Source organism: Pipistrellus hanaki, assembly GCF_964339955.1.
Source record: "Pipistrellus hanaki genome assembly, chromosome: 3".
In the NCBI taxonomy this organism is placed as follows: domain Eukaryota; kingdom Metazoa; phylum Chordata; class Mammalia; order Chiroptera; family Vespertilionidae; genus Pipistrellus; species Pipistrellus hanaki.
This window is the reverse complement of record NC_140505.1, coordinates 160752577-160776306: the sequence shown is the minus strand read 5'-3', so window position 1 is coordinate 160776306 and position 23730 is coordinate 160752577. Positions and strand designations below refer to the sequence as shown.

General features: G+C 34.7%; 1 protein-coding gene across 15 annotated transcripts in view; it reads right to left on the bottom strand.

The window, feature by feature from the left end:
* Positions 1–6345: 6345 nt before the first annotated feature.
* Positions 6346–23730, bottom strand: part of ABCC9 (ATP binding cassette subfamily C member 9) — a 133136-nt gene continuing 115751 nt past the window's right edge. For 9 of the 15 annotated variants that reach the window (XM_084877156.1, XM_084877155.1, XM_084877161.1 and 6 more), the window contains 9 exons: positions 21414–21515; positions 20740–20860; positions 19339–19469; positions 18545–18623; positions 16754–16862; positions 15697–15800; positions 15021–15154; positions 13875–13937; positions 6346–8931 (listed from right to left, as the gene is read on the bottom strand). In XM_084877156.1, coding sequence (XP_084733282.1) covers positions 8794–8931; positions 13875–13937; positions 15021–15154; positions 15697–15800; positions 16754–16862; positions 18545–18623; positions 19339–19469; positions 20740–20860; positions 21414–21515 — 981 coding nt within the window. In that variant the 3' untranslated portion in view covers positions 6346–8793. Of the gene's footprint in view, positions 8932–12988; positions 13163–13874; positions 13938–15020; positions 15155–15696; positions 15801–16753; positions 16863–18544; positions 18624–19338; positions 19470–20739; positions 20861–21413; positions 21516–23730 lie in introns of all 15 variants that reach the window. The other 6 variants (XM_084877148.1, XM_084877150.1, XM_084877152.1 and 3 more) reach the window with 1 other exon arrangement.

Below are 23730 nucleotides of genomic sequence, written 5' to 3'. Positions count from 1 at the left end.
AGAATTCTCTCACTATCTAAACTTAATTACTGTTTAATCTGTCCATTACATTTTTAATTTTAATAACTTTTTACTTTCTAGAAGTTCTTTTGGTGATTTTAAATTAATTTGCTCTTTTTCATACCTTTAAAAAAAAACACCTGTGTATGCAATTCTATAACTACCATACAAATCACAGATCAAAATCAACCATGTTTATCACTCTAGATTCTAGGGCCTACAATATTTCCTCCTGGCCCTTTTCAGACTGTAATTGTTCCTTACCAGAGCTAACTTTATAGTGACTTATTTCATCATCAGTGTGTTTGCTTGTCACTGAGCTTTGTATGCATGGAATCATACAGTGGGTACTCTTCAGTGTTTCTTTCTTTCACTCAACATAGCATCTGTGAGATCTGGCCAGGTTGTTTTATATTTCAGGAGTAATATTTCATTTGCGAATGAGCCATCATCTATTTATCCATCCTCCCACTGATAGGCATTTTGATTGTGTTGTTTTTTTTTCACTATTACAAATGAAGCTGCTATGAACATTTCTCTACAAGTTTTTATGGACTTAGGCATTCATTTCTCTTGGATACATGCCCAGGAATGTAATTGCTCAGTCCTGGTAGAGGCAGAGACACAGTATTAGTAGAAACTGCCAGTTTTGCATACTGGTGGTGCCTTTTAAGCCCCCTTCAGCAGTGTGTAAGAGTTCCAACTTCACCGACACTTGGTATAGTCAGTTTTTGTAGTTTTGGTGGGTAGGTAGTATTTTATCTGCATTCCTGATTGAAGAATGATGTACACTTTCACATCTTATTGACAAAAACATATTTTAAAATCTCTTCTAGACTGTTTTATTATTTCTAGTTCTTGTGCTAATATTTTTATTTGTGTGTCTATTAATTCCAATTGTGATGGTTCATTCTCTCATGTGGTTTTAATTTTGAATGCGCGTTAATCTTACTTGCTTTCCTCCCCAGGAGAAGTAGGTTGTACCCAAATAGACTGATTGATTTTGCATTTGCTCTTTCCAGAACCCCAGGGATATCAGTATCCTGGAAAAATTATATATTATCTCAGCTTGAATATACTAGTATTATTTCACTGTTGTAAAGTTGGAATCATATCAAAAATATTTCAAGAGGAAAAAAACTTATTTGTGACTTTAAGAAAATCTCATATGCTATTAATATGAGGTATATGTACTGGATTGGCAGTACTAATATTTTATATCAGAATGTGATTTAAAAATATATATATTTTTATTTCAGAGAGGAATGGAGAGGAAAAGAGAAATAGAAACATCAATAATGAGAGAGAATTGTTGATCAGCTGCCTCCTACACCCCACAACTGGGGATTGAGCCCACAGCCCAGGCATGTGGCCTGAGCTGGATTTGAACCGTGACCTCTTGGTTCACAGGTTGACACTCAATCACTGAGGCGCATGGGCAGAATATTTTTGAATAATAACATCCTTTTACCATCATTTAATTTGAAATTCACAAAACCTCAACGAAGCCGGTAGGATTATTGTTATCATGCCTTTCCCCGCCTTTTTTGTAAATGAGGAAATGAAAACTCAAACTAAATAATAAATCCAAGGCCTTACATACAATATGTGATAGAACGAAGACTAGTTTTTAAGTTTAATTCCTGTCCAGTTCCTTTTTCAGTATATTTTACATAAACTCACATGTATAGGGGTTACAGCTGTTGATTTGGCTCCAACTTCTGGCAACACTATTGAATGAGTGTGTCCACAATATCCTGCCCTCAACAGCCTTGCTCAGCTCCTGTAGATTCATGCCTACTGATGGGTTCTTTTACACAGTCAATCCATATCACATTTGGTCTTCCTCTTTTCCTGCTGCTTTCTCTTTTCCCCAGCATTATTCTTTTTTCCAAAAAACCTGCCTTCTCATGATATGCCTGAAGTAGGACAGCTTCTGCTTCAGTTTTGTCCTTTTTGCTTCCAGAGATGTTTTAGGCTTAATTTACCCTAAGACCCATTGTTCGTCTTTCTGGCAGTCCAGGGTATCCGTAGAGATCTCCTTCAACAATATGTTTCAATTAATTAATTTTTTCTGTCTTCTGAGACTCATACAATTATTCTTTATTACATACACATACCATATAAATCATTTATTAACAAGAGAAGTTAATTCACTCACTAACATCATTTTTCTAGTACAGTGCATGGCTTTGAGTGTAGTTCTTGAAGTCAGATTGCCTCAATTTACATCTCAGTTCCTGTAAAACTTGGGCAAATTAGACTCTGAATGTCAATGAAAAAAATGGAGATAATAATGCTTACCTCATAGAATATTGTCAAGACCAAATGGGATTATACTTCTGAGGCTCATCTCATATCTGGTCAATATATATTAGCTATTATTATCCTTTCATCAAGTTTTTAGTGAGATGGGTTTTGCAATATGCATTCTACTGATGTCTGAATTTATTTCACGTTGTTCCTTTCTTCTGTTCCCCAGTGATTTTGTTTCTCTCATGTTGTTTGATATAAGATAGCACTAAACATTAAAGAGATGATCTGATATTTACTTCATAAATTATTATGTCATCTCTAAGCTTTATTGGCACATGTAGATAAGCTTTATTAAAATATTATTATTATCAGCCAAGAATTTGCCATGAAATATTAGGCTTGCTAAGTTTTTCCTATGTTTCTGGCCAAAAGCCTTGATATCTATGTTTGCAATATAATTTTTAGTGCACTTAATATATATTAGAAGTTGTCAAGTGGGAACAAAGAAGAGAAAGTCCTATTTTCAGGTGAAATCTTGTCACCCTGAAATCACTTACTTTTGTTACTTTCTCTTTCCTGTTTGCCAAGGCTTGAAAATTCAGTGTATGGGCAATTGGTTGGCATTTGTAAATGTCTGAGAGTGATAAGAGAAATTGGTACCTCTATAAAGTATGCTTGTCATTGCTGTATGCATCGGAGATCCTGAAATGGGTGGGAGAGTGCAATTCTAGGCGGGTGTTACTGTTTGTCTTGAATGGGTGTTTGTGAGAAAGTGTCTCACAGGCTGTGTGTTATGCAGTCATTCCCACAGGGAAATAAAACTTAGGCTTAAAAAGTCAAAATTTTGGAGATAATTACATATGGCAGGAGATTTTGTTGTGTTTTCTTATTTAAAATTACATCCTTCTTTGGACTTTCCCTCTCTCTGGAGCAAAGGTAGGGTGTGGAAACTTGTGAAGAATGTCCAAGGGGGTTAGTCAACCAGCCCGACTTAGTGTTCATGTGATTGAAGAATGATGGATCTCCCTCTAATTTCCCCCCCTAAAGAAAAACAACCAGTAGCCAGCCCAGTCTCATCACTCTTCTTCTGGAACTACTAGTTGAGATTTGGGTTTGTATTCTTGCTTTAATGTCACTCTCCAGACTGTGTTAAGTTTTCCTCAGTATAAGACATTACTTCCAATTGGCACATACTATCTGGCCACAGCTTTTAAGGCCAGAGGTCGATCCCTGACCGAAATGAAGTAATGCAAAGTTGTCCCTCTCGTGCCTAAGACAAAAAAAATGAGCTGGACATTTTAGATCCCTTGCTTGATACTTTGAAATCGACAATCTGGGAAGTGGAGACAGTTAGCTTTGGGCCTACGCTTTAGAGGATTTCACTTGAGAGGTTCATAAAGGCTCCATGCAGAAGGACAAAGGAGTGGACAGAGGGATTGAATGGCAGAGGACAGAAGGAAGGGGAGAAGCCTGAGATAGAGAGATGGAATTGAGGGGAATGGACCCAAGTCTTTTCCTGAGACCTGATAATTCTGCTTCTTCTAGACTACAGTCCAGATGTACCCTTTCAGTATCACCCCCATCTCTCCACTCCCTTCCCCTGGTGTTTACAGTAGTATCTCTGGAAACAGACATGCTTTAAATGAATGATTTGGGGGTAATTCATTTGAATCCTGACCTCAATGTTTTTATCTGTAAGATAAGTACAGTTAAGATCATTATTTCAGGTTTTATATTATTCTTAATGTTCTTAAAGCTTTTTACTACCCCACCAACCTCCTTGATCACACTTTATTACTCAAAGGAAACACATAGCATATATTCTATAAGTTATCAATCAAGATGAAGTAATCAAAGTTGATTTTCATGCAGCATCCCTTAGTAGGGAAATAGCCACCTTTCATAGGTGCCCGGTTAACTACCTTTCTGGACAGCTATTAACATTCCTTTATGAACTAAAAACAGTCTACTCACTGTAGCACAGCAATGAGTTCCTGTTGTTATCCTAAAAACTAATAGGTTGGACTTCATATTACTGGAAATACATTTTATGATCTACTTAGAACTGAAATTTCTTTCTAAGGTGACATTAAGTCTAGAAGACACACAGATTATTGTGATTGTAAGAATCTTTCTCTGTATGCCATCCATTCTATGGGCCTGTATTTGTCATTTCTATACATTGCATTAATATGTTCTATGAAGATTCAGAATACAATACTCTTCTTTAAGGCAACAGTGAAGATAAAATGTGAATGTGTACATGCATGTATGTGTATTGGGGGGGGGGGGTCACACACATGTAGTGAGGGATTGGAGGATAGATTGTAACCTGTGAAAGAAGGTTAGCAGTACCCTTTGATGGATTCAAACAGTTAAGGATTCTGTTTTTGCCTACATTCAAAGAGTTGATGAACATTTGGATATCTGAAAGAAAGAGATTAAGAAATTTTTAAAATTGATTTTTGCTTAGCTAGTATTGGAATAAATCCCCAACTATGCTGAGCCAAAGAGCAAAATATCTAGATATGGAAGAGCTGGTCTGAATCCATCTGGCTCCAATATACTAAAGGTCAATAGTCTTTCACTTAATAATAACTAATCTTCTGTATAAATAGTACATACTGTAGTCCTTTCAAAGAGAAAAAAGAGAATAAATCAGCATTAATCAGTGTCGTACTGTTGCTGTATATGATCAAAGACTTTTGATGCAGTGGGGAGGTTAAGTGATAAAAATATTGGTCTGAAAACAAAGCTCTTTGTCATTAATATGTAGTCTATCATTAGAGATGATCTACGATGGTTGGTAGCACTCAAGTCACAGAGGGCATTCTTTTTACAGCCAATTAATATAGCCAATGATGGATCCCTTGATCACTGTCAATTTGGAAAAAGGTGTCCATAGTGTTAATACCAGTAGCTAAGGGAAATTTCCACTTCCCATATAAAAGGAATTAATTTTAACCCTATGTAATAGGTGTATAGATGACTATATTGATTATGATAATGCTTGCGGGCAGAAAAATGAGAGGATGGAAAGGGTAAATAATCATCACAGATAATTTATCTTCTTTCCATATCATGAAACATCAATATGGAACCTACCAAACTGGTCACATTGGCATACTATGATCATTTGGAAATATGAATTCAAATTCAGCAGAATAATGTGCAACTGATTCAATAACTAATTCAAATGTGGAAAAAAAGAACACTTTGCATCTTTGTGAAAACATTTCCCCTTGATCACATTATTTCTGATTAAGCCAGAAAACAAAATAGCATCCAGAGTCCTCATTTATATCTTCTCAACTGAGATCCAGTTCGTTTAACCATGTGTCCTTTACACTGGCACTAAGACAGTTTACTCAATGACATTGAGAGGCTTGTTTTAGCAATTCAGGAAAAGGTGATGTCAGGAGTGATAGGAAACCTGGTCACCTTCAGTATTTTATGGTTCTGTATTATGCATAATAAAGAGAAACCAGGGTGGTAACTAGGCAGATCAGTGATTCCTAAACGTGGCTAACTATGAAACTCATCTGGAGGCACTTGCTAGAAATAAAGAATCTGCCCTTTCATGCAGTTTGAGACAGGTGACTCTAACAAATACTTGAGAAAAGCTGTTGTAAATGATGTGTAGTTACTAAAGAAAAAATTAAATCTAAGTGACAGGGTGCATCCTTATGGCTACTGTGTCTAAGACTAGAAGTTGACATTTAACTTTGGATAATGGGTCAATAAATGAATTAGCATAGCACTATAGATCACAGCACTCCAAAGAATGTAGTACAATGTAAGTGATAAGAGATCGATTAGTAGACAACCAAAGAATTGATTAATAAACCTTTGGGGGAAGTTTAGACATCAGGCTATTTAATTAGAGCTGTAATAAAACTTACTGATGTAGCTGTTCCACTTAATGGAAATTTCTATTAAGCCTATATATAAAACGAATGATGTGCAAGACTGTGGCAAATGTGAAATAAAATAGTCAAAGCAGGGTAGGTACTGTCTCAGCAATTGCTGTTGATTTATAGCTATTGATCAGCTATAAATAGTATCACAAGTGAAAGAAAAATAATCCTCTTTAATCAAGCAAACAAAAGAGTAATTTATTATATAATATCAATCCAATATATTTTTAACAGTAGGATAAACACAATATAGAAAGTGAAGAGAATAACCCATAGTTCTAGAAAATGACTAATTGTGAAAATAATCAATGGATAATTAGCTATGTCTATTAGAGTCTTCTGGGGCTAGGTACTTGTGTTATATGCCAAGGACACAAAGACAAATGAGACATGGTCCCAGATCTCAAATATGAATTACTTAGAAGGGTCTTCTAGTATCTAATCGAGACATAAATTGACTCTTAAATGGGTCCTGAGTAGTAGCATAAAAATAGAGGACAAACAGTCCTTTAAAGAGAATCCTTCTCTCTCAATGATATCAGTAGCATTGTTATTTTCATACAAAGTTTTGTGCATTTATTGATTTTAATAAATATGAAAGAATTACAATTTATAAAATTTATTTGTTTAATTAAATGTAAAATCTGTGAATGTAAAATTTGATTTGGTTAAAGCTGGCCTTTTATAGATATAAACCCACTCAGTAAAAAGTTATTTCAAGATGAGTTATTTCTATATTCAATTGATCATACATATATTTAACATAGTAAATGATTAAACAATTTAAAAAATCATCCCTGACTTTATTCATTCAATTTAGACTTGTAAATAAATACTTCCCCAACTTACGTGATTAACACTTATAAGGGGACCAGCTCCTATGACAAAAGAATAGAAAATATATTTCTCAGTTTTGTGTAAATAGATATGTTTCTGCTGATATTACTTGTATACAAATATATTACAAATAGTATGAGGGATTATTTCTATGGCTAAATCCCCATTTCTCTGTGAAAATGATGTATAACATGCAAAATGTAAATTCAGCCTTTTAAACATTGCATACCAGAAATACTTTGAAAAGATTGGTGGAAATCTTAGAAAGTATTTTCAAGATCAAATTAATAGTTACTGATTCTGTTCTGCTTACCCTTCTGGAAACAGTAAGAGGATTTTTCTCCAAATGAAGATTTATATATTTTAAAAAATGGTGACAATTTAAGCTAAATATCAAAGAACACTTTTGTCCATCCTGTGAAACTTATTTTAGGTAAACATCAGGCCTCTATATTCAGGTAAATGGCCACTTATTCTGGGTAGACAAGTATTACAGATCTTCCAAGAGTGGATACACAGCACAATATGCTCAACACAAGGACTAAGGAAAGGGAGCATAAACTCTCTTTTTCAATCAATCATAATTCTTCAAAATTATACAATGCATGAGCTCTTCATATGACAATCAATGATATATTAGGTGGGCACAGAATTGTAGTAGAAAGCTTTGGCTGCTAGCATGACAGTGAAGGTGACTTATATATTTTAGAATTTATTAATTTACATTTAAGAAAACATAAGATCAGTACCCCATCCGTTTTTAATGCACTTTTAACATGCACATTAAAATGAGAAAACATTTTTGATACACTTTCTACATGCACATTAAATGAGAGTAGGAGCAAATAGATACATGTGTGACATCATTGGACATACTAGTAAAAGTCTACATGAAGTACATATATCTCCTGTCTGAATAAGGCCCATTTTCCTAAATCTCGAATAATGTGAAAGTTTAGGGCTCGGATGAGAGCCACATCTGATGATGAATTGAACCATAGAAAGTTTTAGCTGGCTTACCACTGAAGGATTGGACCTAATTACCCTGAACTTCAGTCTGGAAAAGGCACATGATGCCTGATATCTTACTAATGCTCTCCTTACTAGACAGAGAAACAGGGAAACGAGTATAATTTTTCAAATATTCAAACTCCTTTCAAGAGCTTCCTAGTGGAGGTTTTGGCTTCACGGAGCTTCTACAATGTGATAACTTCTTGGTGACAGGAGTCCATTTAGATGAAAAACAAAAGACACTGCTAAAGAAAATACCAGTATTTCTATTGCTAATGAATACAGAAAATATTCTCACACAGTAGATAATGAATTTGAACGTTTCATTTTCTAGCTGTTTAGAAAACTTGTCCTTTTATTCTCTTCCAGGAACATCTGGAGACAGCAACAAAAAGGAAACTATATTCTTACAAAAAGAGTAAAATAATACTGAATACTCATTGTAACTTCTATGCCTGAGAGATATTTTAACACTTACAACAGCTTACATGTTTTCATACAACTTTAAAGGCAAAGTGGCTTAATCATTAGAAAACATCAGTACTGAACATATTAGGCAGTAAAAACAAAACCTAGGAGTCACCAGGAGAAATATAATTTCATTGGTAAAGTGACACTGTTACTAGTTACAAAGTTCTATAACATAACAAAGTAAGTTTTATAAAAATGTGTAAAAGTTTATGATAACACTTTGCAAAGGCCAAGCTGATGATCCATGGAGTAGGTTATGACCGTGTTATTTTAAGTAAGTGTTAACATTTAAGACATCCCTTCACATGTCTGCACGAACAAAAGAAGCAAATACTCCATCTTCCCGAGCCAAGAGGCTTTCTGGAGTGTCATATTCTAAAATATTTCCTCGCTTCATCACAATAACAAGGTCTGCTGTCAGAATAGTGTGAACCCGATGCTGTGAATGAAAAGAATACAGGTATTTGTTACAATTTTTGGGGCACAAGTGGAAGCAATGTATATGAATATTTCACCAATTATTCAGGGACATTTATTTACCTTGAGGTGGATTTTTAAAATACTGGCCACTATGGCTGTGTCTTGTATGGTCTGTATTAAATTGATTTCAGCTAATATAGTAGTTTCACCCATTTTCATGGAAGGGTAAGTAGGCTACTAAATGTTTTGTCAAGTAATTAAATAAGAACCACCATTGTGAACCAATTGAGTTATAGCTTAGTCTAGACATGAGGTTGGCAAATTGCAGCTCGTGAGCCACATGGGGCTCTTTGGCCCCTTGAGTGTGGCTCTTCCACAAAATACCACAGCCTGGGTGAGTCTATTTTGAAGAAGTGGAGAAGAAGTTTAAGTTTAAAAAATTGGCTCTCAAAAGAAATTTCAATCATTGTACTGTTGATATTTGGCTCTGTTGAAACTAATGAGTTTGCCAACCACTGGTCTAGACCAAAATCATATATTGTGTGGAATCAACTAATTCTGTGGGCTAACACACAATTGGAAGAACCCTGGAAGGTGGTCAATTCCAGGAAGACAATATGGAGACGTCCATTCTGGCAAGCAGTATGAGAATGGATTATTCAGGATTTTAAACATGCCATCTCTTAGTCATTTGAGATCACTGCCATCACTTGTTCTATCTTTCTACATGGCACCCTTTGGAGAGAAGCTTAGATATTAGTAATTAATAATAATAAAAGCTACACCTTATTGAGCTTATATTACACATTCAGGGCTCCACACACATACTTGTTAATCATCAGAACACTCCTCAAGTGTGGGTGTTATTTGTCTTTACATTTTAGGGCAGATCCTTGGGGTTCATAGAGATAAAGCAAAATCAGGCGATCACATAGATGTTAGCAGCAGAATTAGCATCAAAACCGTGTTTGATTTCAAAGTGTGAGATATTTCCAAACTGCCACCAAACTGCTTCCTCAGGAGTACCTGGTGGACTGTTCACCTGCCATTGTTAGCATCATGGCTAAGAGCAGAGGCTCTGAAGTTAGAGTTGGCTCATATTTTGGTTTCACCACCTGTTAGTTGCACAATCTTGAGTAACAAACTTGATTTTTGCATGTCTCAAGTTTCCTATCTGTAAAATGAATAATAGTACCTGACTCGGAGAATGGTGGTGAGGATCAAATGAGATAATCCATGTAAAAAAAATCAGCACTTTGTATGACACATACACAAAAAAATAAATATTAGCAACTGCTATTTTTTATTTTTAGGATTTACAAGGGAAAAATCTCTGCAGTAAGCCTTTCCATTATGCTTGCTTAGTAAATGCTATACAATATAAATATAATGTGGGCTGCAAATGTGAGACACACGTAATTTTAAATTTCGTAGAGCCACATTTTAAAGGTACAAATAAATACGTAAAGTATACTTTAACCCAATATAGTCAAAATATTATTTTAACATGAAGGCAATATAAAAGTTATTAATGAGGTATTTTACATTCTTCTGTTAGTACTGTTTTAGAAATCCAGTGAATATTTCACACTTATAACATCTCTCAACTTGAAATACTCTTATTTCAGGTGCTCAATAGCCACGTGTGGCTAGATGCTACCATATTGGACCTGAATCATGCAAGTCAAAACATCAACATGCTGATGGGAGTGCTAAACCTGAAAATATCACCTCATTAGCTGCTACACAGGCTTCCAAAGTGCCTTCTCCTAACAACCCAAAATCCACCCTAAAGCCATCTCCAGGGGCAAAGGCCTGTCTTCTGCCCTGGAATACTTAGATGGGGGAGTCTCAATGTTCATATGTTTCAAAAAGCTGGGGGACTCACAGCAAGAGGGGAAAAGAAACACGCATATGGAGTGTGATAAAGATGACAGCTTTAGAACATGCATCATCATTTTCAACACCATAGACAAACCTATCACTCACGGAATATCGATAGTTAATGGTATATCTTAGGGCAGTGGTGAGCAAACCGTGGCTCGTGAGCCGCATGTGGCTCTTTGGCTTCTTGAGTGTGGCTCTTCAACAAAACACCACATGCAGGTGCGCACGTACAGTGCGATTGAAATTCGGTTTTCGGCTATTTTGAAGTCTATTTTGAAGAAGTGGCATTAGAACACTCAAGGGGCCAAAGAGCTGCATGTGGCTCGCGAGCTACGGTTTGCCAACCACTGACTTAGGGAATATCACTAATTTTGGAAGATAAAGTCTATTTATCTTTGTGAATGGACCAGAAAGATTTTCATATCCACACATTTAGAAAAAAAAATACACTTAAACAGACTATACTGTTTAATATATGCTGTGCATTTTCCCTCAAAAAAAATTTAGTTCTTCAATAACCATAGTACAGATGTTAAAAAAAATTTTGGCTGTTTCTTCTTTTTCTTTTTTAGAATTTGACTTCTATATCCATAAATGGAATATTATAAACATTGCCTTGATATTCTAAAGTAATGTTTGTTTTTTAATGGAAACATTAAAAAACTTGGCCAATGGGAATAAATATATTTGGTTTTTATCCTATTAATCCAAATAACTGTTTGCTTGACAAAGTGTGGTGTCCATTACAATAGCGTTGAAATTTTCAAAATGCTCCACAGAAATTAATCTAATTAAGAGTGAAGAATGAATCACTTTCATAAATAATGCCATGCACTATTTTGGTGTATGAGGGCTTCTTTATAAAAGCCAGAGCAAATTATCTTAAGCTATTCATAATTTTCATTGGCAGATAAACAAAATTACAGAACAATTTTTAGTAGGGGAGGAAAAATGGTTGTAATAGAGCTGAGGATCATTCTACGAGGGGTCCCCCACAAGTGGGTCACGCTCTATCTCCTACACACACACATACACACACACACACACATCTATATCAATATCTATATCTATATCTATATCTATATCTATATCTATATCTATATCTATATCTAATCTATATCTAATTTTTTGGTGCAAAATACAAATGATGCTCAAGTAATCTTCCAGGTGTAGATTAAAAGGAACCATCTAGCTGAAACCGGTTTGGCTCAGTGGATAGAGTGTCAGCCTGTGGACTGAAAGGTCCCAGGTTCTATTCCAGTCAAGGGAAGAGCATGTACCTTGGTCCTGGCACATCCCCAGTAGGGGGTGTATAGGAGGCAGCTGATCAATGTTTCTCTCTCATCGATGTTTCTAACTCTCTATCCCTCTCCCTTCCTCTCTAAGAAAAATCAATAAAATATATTAAAAAAATAAAATAAAAGGAACTATCTAAGAATACCATGCTTCAGGCCGAAGGGAGAAAACTCGCCTTTTGGGTAGGCAAGAGTCTGTTTTTCCCTCTTTATCTGCCCATTTAGAGAGAACAGGAAGTTCTTTCTCCTTATCGCTCCAGTGAGAAAATTACTAAAAATATTATGGAATCTTTTTTCAAGTTAGCCAATTCTTTCACCCTTGAATTGTTCACACTTTAGTGTGAGTGAATTAACCAGGCAACTTCTTATTCAAAGCAGGAGGAGCCTTGAATTTACTAGGGAAGTGGGAAACATAGGTTACTTCTTGTTCAAAGAAGATGGGCCCTGACTGGGAGTCATTTCTTGCCACCTTGAAAATGCCATGCTTCCTGGGTGCTCCTTCCCACATGCATCATTCACAAAGAGGGCAACCTAAGCAGGCACTCCATGCATGGATCAGCAGTTAAACTTAAGTAAGTATTTAAATTAATGAATCTTCAGGAACATGCATGGTATTTTTTAGGACACTTACAGAACATCCCTCAAGGAATAGGGAAATGAGTCTTTAAGACAGAGGTGAGTCTGGTTCTCGGGTTTTTGTAGACACGCTCTCTTGCATGTTCACATTTCAATATATATACCGGTACATGTACCTCATTCGAACTGAACATAACTGAAGGACCTGGTTGGGCTGATTTGTGTGACAGTGCCCTATAGTGAGTTCCCTTAAATATGTTCCCTTGGAATCACCGTGTTAGCCTGGCCTGCCTGAGGGGATGCTGCGAGGATAGCTACCAGAGAATGGGACACTCGGCAGCAGCTCATGATGGTCTACTTGTTGGTCATCACCAAAGTGGAAAAGAGGCCATTCTTGTTGGCAAGCAGTTCTGGAACCGTCCCACACTCCACTAAAATACCCTCAGAAAAGACTAAGACCAGGCCTACATCCATAATAGAAGATACACGATGCTGGAGAGAAAGAAAAGTGGAAAGAAGAAAGAGAATCAGTGAGAGAGAAAATGTCCAGGTGATTGATTCACTTAATAAAATAGTTCGCATTAAACATGAAGCCTAAACATAAGCAAGAACCCACCCATCTGCAAAGAAGAGAGAAAACCATGGTCTATTGTGAGGAAGTTATAGCATGGATATAAAGAGTTGAGCAATTCTTCAATTTGGTTGGTGCCCAGAGAAAATATTGCCTCAGCTGTGAGGTACCTCATTGCCTTCTTTAAAAAACAGAACAAAAACACAACAGTTAAGAATAGAGACATATAAAATTAGGTATAAATAGTAGAAGAACTGGCAGTCAAATTTAAGAGTTTTGCTTCTGAAACTGCTCATCAAACCATCAGATAGTGGAAAAGAGAATTATTTCATATGAGCTACCACTGTATCCAGTGAAAAAAGCACAGGCCATGACCTGCTAGCACCTAGATTTGGGATGCCCTGTCATTGTAATGGAGGGGTGGTCAATAGATCAGACAAGCTAGAAATAACAATGTAAAGGCTTTCAGAGCATAGCAGGTTGTTTGTTGGCTTTTTTGGTAAAGATTTAGAAACATTAGCAGAGAAATACATAATTCAATATAAGCATATTTTAATTCCTGAAAAATAAAGATTATTGAATCTTGGGATGAAAACCAAAGAGGAATAAATCAACTTCGTCTCGCATACTTACAGCTATTGTAACAACGGTGCGGTCTGCAAAAGCTGTCATTACCACTTTCTGCAAAATGTTTTCCTGCCAAAAAAATAAACAAATTAATTCTGAATTTTTTTCTGAACTACTTCCTCTCGCTATGATATCTGGTCCCCAAGAACAATGCTTCCACAAGCCCAAACCCTCTGGGAACTCCCCCTCCTAAGTGCTGCAAAAGATAGAAGAGGGAGCAGTTTCGGGAGCAAGTTCATGCCGGGCTCTGCAGGTGTCTTCAAGATGCAAATAAAACTCATTTGATAAATGAGAACTATTTTATTGCTTTAAATTATGTTAACTTTGAGAAAATATACTGTAACTTTGTGTAGCTACTTTAATTGATTAATCTTACTTAATAGAAAGAAATGATGTCAAATTAGCATCTACACATATAATTGGCACCTCATCCTAAAACTGTTTCATTTTTCAGGATAGTTTTACCCAATCTAAGTAAGAAAATAACATGAGGTTGTGGATGATTTTATTTTTGTTCTTTCTGATGTCAAACTTTTAATATTAAGTTAATTTTTATAAGAACATTGATTGTTCATTCAGTTTGTGATTTAATGTAAATTTTCTCCACTTGATCATAGCTTTCTAGAAAGATCTTTTTTGTATATAATTGACATTTTAAAATAACTTCTTTCTGAAGTCACATTGTTAGTATAAACACATTGAGAAGATCATTATTAATTGTAGCCATTATTAATTATAGTGAATCTTTCTTCAAATTACTTTAGAAATTAATTATTGGCTTTGATCATTAATAGATTCTATTAAATAGAGATTTGTATATTTCATTTATGAACTTCCATCATAATACTTGAATACAGTACAGTAACACACTCATCTACTGAAACCTAGGATTTTACTATTTTGAGAATTTAACAAAAAGTAATGGCAAATTTATTTTGCGTTTATTGACAATAGGAACACCTTTGAAATTAGCATCTGTGTCCTTTATTATAATTCTCCATGTACTTTTATCAGTTGGTCAAGCAGATGAATGAAACGACCCTCAAAATGATAGGACTGAGGATTCAGAACCCAATCAGAAGAAAAATATTGTAGTTTTCATGTGCCTTCCTTCAAGTCACCCATTTGAAAAAGCTTAGGTAGTGCACTCACTGTGGCCATGTCGATGGAAGCTGTCGCTTCATCCATGATGAGAATGCTGCTCTTGCGGACAAAGGCCCTAGCGAGGCAGAACAGCTGCCTTTGTCCAACACTAAAATTCTCCCCACCTTCAGTGACGATTGCATCTAAATCAGAGGAATAAACAAGGATTTCATTGAAGAAGTGCTACTATCATATTCCTTGGGTAAGCTAGTGAAACAGGTTATGGCCTATAATAGCAAGCTGGATTCTACTTTGTACCGGTGCAAGGATTTCATTTGTGAAAAGTGAAGAGAAATTTTACATTGGAAAAACAAATATAACCCTGAGATACCTTATGTTTTTCAATAGATGATGTTACTTTCATAGAGTAGGACATAAAATACTGTTAAACATTTTAAAGAGTGGAAAATCTTGGGGATTATTTAATTATGTAATATAATAATTTAAGGAGATTATCCTATATAATAAAAAGCTCAATATATGGAGCAGAATGTTATAAGCTTCATCCTCTTGTGCCACCATGAAAAAATGGTTAGATTTTAAGTGTTCTAATTATTTAAACAATTATTTTAAATATAAAGAGATTAACACTAGAATTATATAATTTCTCATGTAAATTATAGATAGAGGTATGTAGTATTAATTGCATATTTTAAAATACAAATGTATAATGTAGAAAATTTACCTAGACCTCCTGGTAGAGATTTGACCATATTCTTCAACTGTGCAATTTCCAGAGCTTCCCAGAGTCTGTCATCTGTGCATTTGCATTCTGGATCTAAATTAAATCTGTAGGGAGAAAAATCAGTTAATCAGTCAATAAATAAAAATAAAGAAACACTTGTATATGTTTGTGTATTGCTGTTGTTACCTTAAAATGTAAGTTCTATTTGTTTTGGTTGCAGTTGTATCCCCAGTATAAACAACAATGCTTATGATAGAGCAGGCATTCAACTTATATTTAATAAATGAATGAATGATCGTTATGGCAAATGACCTTTGTTGATATAATTACTAAGTTTATATATATGATGTAATAAAACTTTTGAATTCATCCACTTTCATATGTTTCATGTAACTTGAACAGTGTCTAGCAAAGCAGTCCTACAGAAATGATGCTAAATACACAAGTCTATGGGGAGCATATAAAGCTATTAGCTTTCCCACCTCATTGTGATGTACCAAGTACAAGAATAAATATATTCAGAGACATAAATTTACTATGGTGTTGCTAAATACATTGATACAGCCAGAACTTTAAATTAAACTAATGTTACAGATGAATATTGAGCAATCTCATATACATTTATAGCATCTTCTTAGAAGCAATTTTGGCTGAAAGAAATTGTGAGGGATGAGGAGTCAGGGGCGAGAATCAAGGTTACTAGCCAAACTGAATATATGCTATGGTTAGGTCAGACACACAAGAAATAGACAGGTTATCTGTAGGGTGAAACACCTAAGATTCATCTGCCAAGAATCACTGTCTCTGAGTACAGAAGAAAAAGTGGAATTTATATAATGAAATAGAAAGAGAACTAGAGACACAAAAGATAGGCTTCTATAGACTAATTTAACAACCCTAAGGTTCTCTTACCTAACTTATTGGACAGATATTTGATTTTAATATATTAATAATATCATTTCATACCTATCTGGAATATAATTCTAAGAAAAACTCTCCTATGAGCCAAAAGGGTAAACCCTGAGGCACACAGTTTTCTGTTGAATATATAACCTACCTAATAGAACCACTAAATAGTATTGGATCTTGCAGGATGATTGAAAGTCTAGAACGTAGTGTATGCAGTGGTAGTTTTGAAATATCTATCCCATCAATGACAATCTTTCCTGTTAAAGAGAAAAAAATGACACACATCTATTAAAATCACAAGCAAAATAATATTTATTAGCTTTACAAATTTGAAGCACTTTCCTAGTAAGGGTTGAAATTCCTAAAATTCCTTTATCCTGGTTCCCTGCTTTATTTTCTTTCATAGGACATTCTACATACATTGATCTTTTTTAGTGTCTTTCTCGCCCAACTAGAATATAAGCTCTTTGAAGACTGGGATTTTTGCCTGTCTTTTTTTTTACTCCTGTGTTAACTGGATAGTTCAATGTATTACAAATAAAAAATTCAAATCTATGACATAGATATCACATTTGAATGAATTTCTCAGTAGTGTACATGGACTTATAAAGCCTTGTGCAATCATGCTGTCCTTTCCTCAAACTTGATAGATTTATCTTATTATGTCACTTTGCACAAAAACAATATGGCCCTATGAGAGCATGTGCCTCTCAGGAAGCTTGGCAACTGGAGTCCCTTTTCCAGTTGGCTTTAAATTAAAGATCAGAAAACGTGGTTACCTTAAACTTTCCTTCAGAAATATTATCTATTAAAATCTTATAGACTACTGATGTTTCAAAGAGAATAAGTCATTGATAGTCCATATGGGCCTAAAATGCTGTTTCATAATCTAATACATTCAGTCACAACCATAGTTTTTTTCATGAAAAGTGTCAATCATCTTCTCATCATATAATTGACTTACTCTGAAAATCCTAACAGAAAATCTCCAAAGTATCTGTGTGTTATTACTAGCCATGGGAAGAGCAAACTGCTAACCCAGTGGCAGATACTAACTTGTTTCTGAATCTAAACTCCAAGTAGATAGCAATTACTACAGCTCAACTTTGTGTTCATTAACTGACCTCTTTATCTCATAGAGCTGTTGTGTAGATTAAATTAACTAGTATAAACTGTCAAGTACAATAAAAATGTGAAGTACTATCATCATCATAATCACTACAGATAATAATAGTAAGCTCACCCTGGAGGTGATAGTCAAACACATTGCTGGATCCCCTTTTACTCAAGATGGTTTATGTGCTGGCCTATTTATAGGCCACTTGACAGACTAAATAATGTGACATATTTTTTTCTAAAGTAAAGATTAAATTACTTCTGTGTATCATATTATAAATAATTTTGTGGGTGAATAAATATTTTTGTATATTGTCAACATGGGCTTGGCACCTTATAGCAAAGGTTGACTCCTCACAACATGTTCAACATTATTAAACAAGGTTATTAAGAAGACGGTGATAAAAATCATGCACCAGAATGAAAAATGCAGGTTCCTTAACTCCTTGTCTTTTTTCCTTTGATGGAAATAAGATTTATTTTTAGTCTGAGGGAAACAAAAGTCTTTCCCTCTCCCCCTTCCTCTTGAAATGCCACCTCCATCTACTGCTATTCAAAATGGGTGAATTTGTGTTCATTTTATCAGCTTATTAGAATTTTTTAACAACTGTATCTAAAACTGAATTTGGAGCAAATAGTTTTATTTTTCCAATTCTACATTTTTTCTTCACTTCTGGACTGTTTAGTTGGGAGAGCTGCCTCAAAAAATGAGCACTAAGTCCTTATAAATGTTTGGTTTTTATTTCTGTAGATTAGGTAAGTTGATGTTGCATTTTTTAAGGGAAAGGGCCATCTACCCAATAAAAAAAAATTAGTGACTCACCATCAAATATATCAACCATTCTGAAGAAAGCCAGGGATAATGATGACTTCCCACTGCCAGTGCGACCACAGATGCCCACCTAAAAAAGCAACTGTCACTCAGAGAGAGAGAGGACTCAGACAAATAATACAATAGATAATGGAAAGAAGCATTTTTAACTCAGACAAGATACCACAGTGAAACTGCAATTCTATTGAAGTACTTACATTAATATTATCATTCTCCTTTATGAATGATCATTATTTAAATAAAAACATGGAGTCGTCACCAAATCTTCAGTAATTCCATTTCAACTTCTTTTTATTTCTGAGTATTTGTGTTGTTTTCCTTTGTGACTTAATTTTTGCATTAGTTATATGTTGGTCTAATAAATTTTTTTTCTTATAAGTGATGATTTTATAACAAAAAGTAGAACGAGTCCATTTTTTCCCTGCATACATGCTGTCTTTAAAACAACTAAAACAAATCATGTGGGACTAGAGCTAGTACAAATTCAAAAGTTCTCCAGGAGATGTCTGATATGGCTATGAGCCAGAGACAGAAATTTTGAAAAACACACCTATTGTTGACTTTCCATATATCATGGGAGACTAATGAATAGCAATATGACTGGCAGAACATATATTTTATCCTAATCCTAACTTCCTTTTTTAATGTAGATAATTTGACATGTAAAGTGTAGATAATATTATGTGAGCTAAGTGAGAATATACTTTACTGGAATGTCTAAAGAGCTCAGGTGGTAACAGTGTCCATTAGAGGGTTTGTCAATCAAATGCCAGTGAATTCCATACCTTTTGACCAGGCTTGATATAAGCCTTGACATGTTTAAGAACAGGTTTCAGATTATTTTCATATCTGACACACAGATCATGAATCCTGATCTCCCCTTCCTGTGGCCAATGCTCTGGAACCTGAGAAGGATCTGAGGGGTATGGGGAAGAGAGAAGGTAAGGAGAAGGAAAGAGAGAGGAAGAGAGATAGAGAGGGAGAGACATACACATTTATACATATGAAAAATATTTTTTTCTAAATTTGAAGTAATACTGAATGGAGGGAGTTAATGGGGGGATATCTATAATACTTTCTACAATAAAGAATCAATTTTTAAAATAAAGTAATTCTGAACCAAATTCTGTGGGTTTTCAAAATTACAATAAAATCAAATATAGAATGAAGGCTTCTGGAATAAGAACTTTTAAAATAGTTTTCTTTGTTGTTATTTGTTTGTCATTGGAGCAACTGTGTCTCTTCAGCATTCCATTATTCAATTCTATTCAAGATAATTCATCTGTGAATTGATTCATTTGTTCACTCCATTGTTCATCAAACAACGGAGTGCTTAAAATATGAGGGTTGCTGTCTAAGGTGTTGGAAATATGGAGATGAAAGACATGCCTCCAAGTGCTCACTGTGTCCACGTAACTCAGCATATACAGTACTGCATAGAGAGACTCATAAGGGAAGCATCCAAGATGTTATGGGAGCACAGAGGATGCTATCCCATCCAGGAGAATTTCAAGAGGAGATGTGGTGGGGAAATGTGTTTTACATATACATATATAGAGGAGAACAAATATTAAAAAGAAAACATAGCCTGTTGGCATGACCAGAGTAAAAGGTGTATGGATGGATGATGAGAGCTGAGCTGAGGTGGCTGAGCAAGAGTTGCCTAATGAATGGTCTATATGGCTAAGTAATCTAGATTTTGACCTTGAAGACCTAGATAGCTATTGGAGGATTTGGGCAAAAAAAAAAAAAAAATGCATTTTAAGCATAAGGTTTGCATTCAAGAAAGATTATTTCCTGACAATTTCCTGACAATTTCAGCAAAGATAAAAATTTTAGTCAGATTAAGATCCAATTTCTTTACATCTCAGTTAATAAAGCCTTGAAAAAGAAAATAAGATCGTGCATGCTTTGGTTTGGTAATTAATATAATAAGGTCAAAATATTTGTATGATTCTCTTTAACTATTACTAAGTAATATATATTAGACTATGGCTGTATCCAAGACTTTTTGGGCCTAAAATGTCATATTATGTGGGGAGGGCCTAATCAAGCAAAGTCATGCTGAGAGGCAATTCTCTGGATACTGATGTGGGAAACAAAAGCAAAAATAACAATGTGTCTGATACACAATATTTGAATAGAATACGTATTTAAGTGAATCAAAATGATATTTCAAACAATACCCATGGTGCCTTCATAGTTCTCAGACTCCATAGTCAAGAAGCTGTTCACTTTCTTCACTGCCCCCATCTGGACCTCCAGGTCAGCCAAGTTCCTCACAACCCAATTCAAATAGTTGGTTATCTATGTAAGATGACAAAAAATCAACATGTTTAAAATAAATTATCAATTTTTTAAATCACTGGATGATTGGAAATAGAATGACTTGGGCAGTTAGTGTACACCATGTGGCACAATTCCTAAGTGCTGCAGGATATCAGAGACCAGAGAGGGTGTTATGGGATAAACTTGTCAAAGAAGGTGTCTGTTCTTCTTCAAGGGTCCTGTTTTGTGAAGTCCTGATTTCCATACACAGTGGATAGTGGTATGTACCTCTGTTTGTATTTATCTAATTTATATTCACATTCACTTTCATATCCCTACATGGGTTTTGAGCAATTCAGGACAGGGATTCCAAGGAGCCTTGGGGATACTCTGATCATTGGGTTTGAGCAGGTTCTAAAAATTGGTTCACAGTATCAGAAATAAATCCATGCTGTCCTAAAAGTCTGGTTTAGATCCAAATCTGCTAATATTTTCAAAATGTCATCTTTTTATGAATTTCAATGTTATCCTCTAATATCAACTATGGAAAGTACCTCCAACACTAAACAAAAAGATTTTCATCTGTACCTACCGTAAGTGCATACAGAAGACCTAAACCCACCAATCCAGAATTGGAAGACATGCTAATGCATGCAATAGATGCAGTGAGGACAATGCAAGCTCCCAGATAATCCTAAAAAGGAGAAAGGAAAAAAATGTTAAAATATTTTTTCCAAGTTCTTAAACCAAAGGTCTCTATTAATTTAGGTGATCACCAAGAGAATATGTATCACTCCGATGTGTCATGTGAAGAGGAAGGAAACCTAAGTTACAAAAAATTGCAACGCACAGTATTTGGGCTGAAATGGTAGTGATTCAATGTTTTCATTATATCCATGCAGATATGGGTGCAGAGAAGTTAAATAGCTTGCCAGAAATTAAGCTGCTATTTTTACCACTATTATCTCCAGCAATATTAATAATGCTAAATACATTGTAAAGATTCAGTAATTCTTTTCAGAATAGATGCCCAGAGAAATTCATCCCTTCATAAATCTTTCACTGAATTTTTATATGAGCCAAATATCTTCTAAATCAACACTTCTGAATTCTTAAAGACTCTTATAAAAATTATTTAATTTTCCACTAATCCCTTTTCCAGACTTTAACAGTTGAACATGTAAACACATTAATATGGTGGGAAGTCTAATACAAAGTATTATGATATTTCAACCCCCATTTTGAACTGTAATATTGTTTCCTAAAATACTTTGCTATGCATAAGTTTTAGGGGTTCTTTGCTTTCTTAAAGTGAAAAGCACTTTTACTTTAAGCCATGAACTTCATTATTTAGTTCAAACTTTTTTTACTATTTCAATTGTGGAGGAAAAATTCATGAAACTCTGTGTTCTTTGTTATAAAGAATAGATATGAATAGGACTAAAATAGAACAAGGCCACATTTGAGATACTAAACAACAAAATAATCATTGTGTTTAGGCCAAATATAAATATAAAGGAAATGAAAAACATTATGCACTCAATCTCTTTCTCTCTCTCTCTGTTAAATTTAGTTTACTATCGAATGTTCATATCCTGGATTCATCCATTATATAGAACTAAATCATAGATTCAATTAGATGATAATTTTAACTGTTTTCCATTGAATTAAAATGGTACTTTTGATAACAGTTAGGGATCCTTATCCTGGCAATAGATTCAGCAAGAGAAGTGAAAATAGATGAAAGAAGGAAAGGGAAAAGGCTGACCAATAGATTAGTTGATGGATACTTTCTGGTCTCTTCCACATGGCTAAGGTTTTCAAAACTTGTACTTGTAAAGGTTTTAATATGATAATCAGACATTATTGTTTTAATTATTAGTCCAGAAATATGCCAAAAATATGCCAAAATGTACATATAAAGATAATATGTAGAGAAGTTTTTGATACTTTAACAATAAGTCATAGCTTTTTGAAATACATAATTTATAGCAATTTTTTTCAGAGGAAAGAACTAGATAGGAGAGATTAAAAACTAATAAGTCTGCAGCTTAGTATCTGTAACAAAATTATTTTATTTATCAAAAAATATTCCTTATATATATATTTAAAATATATTTTATTTATTTTTTCAGAGAGGAAGAGAGAGGGATAGAGAGCCAGAAACATCAATGAGAGAGAATCATCTATCAGCTGCCTCCTGCACACCCCCTACTGGGTATGTGCCCGCAACATGCCCTTGACCGGAATCTACCCGGGACCCTTCAGTCCATAGTCCGTTGCTCTATCCACTGAGCCAAACCTGTTTCAGCCTTATATATATATTTTTAAAAGTGCTATTTATGCTGTCTTTTAGTTTTACCAGCTAGATACTTTCCTGCCCATTCCTGGATTATTACACTGCTCAAAAATGCTCTTTTATGGAGATTTTTTTATAGGCATTTGATAAGAATTTTAACTTGATCAGGATAAGAAATGAATCTTCTTTGTATACAATATTTACCATAATTTTCAGGGCAAAATCACCAAATTCCAATCACCCCTCTTCAAATAACAAAGGAGTATAGAAGTGTGAAATTGATAGACAATGCAAGAACTTATGTTAGCTTTCTATTTTCCACATATTTATCATTAAACTTATCAAGTTTAACAAATTACCAAGTGACCCCATAATTATACCTCCTTTTCTCACTTTAAAAATATGTCACCTGTAAGATGGCTTACAGGCAATACATTTAAAAAAGGTAAGCAGGTGGTCTGACTAACTCATACACGGGAGCTCAAACACTTAGGGTTCACTAGCAGCATTTATTCTATTGCTAAGGCCTTACTCATCCTAACCAGTCAATTCAACAAAAAACACACCTGTGGTCAAAACAGTACAATGGAATGAGAAATTCAATTTAGAA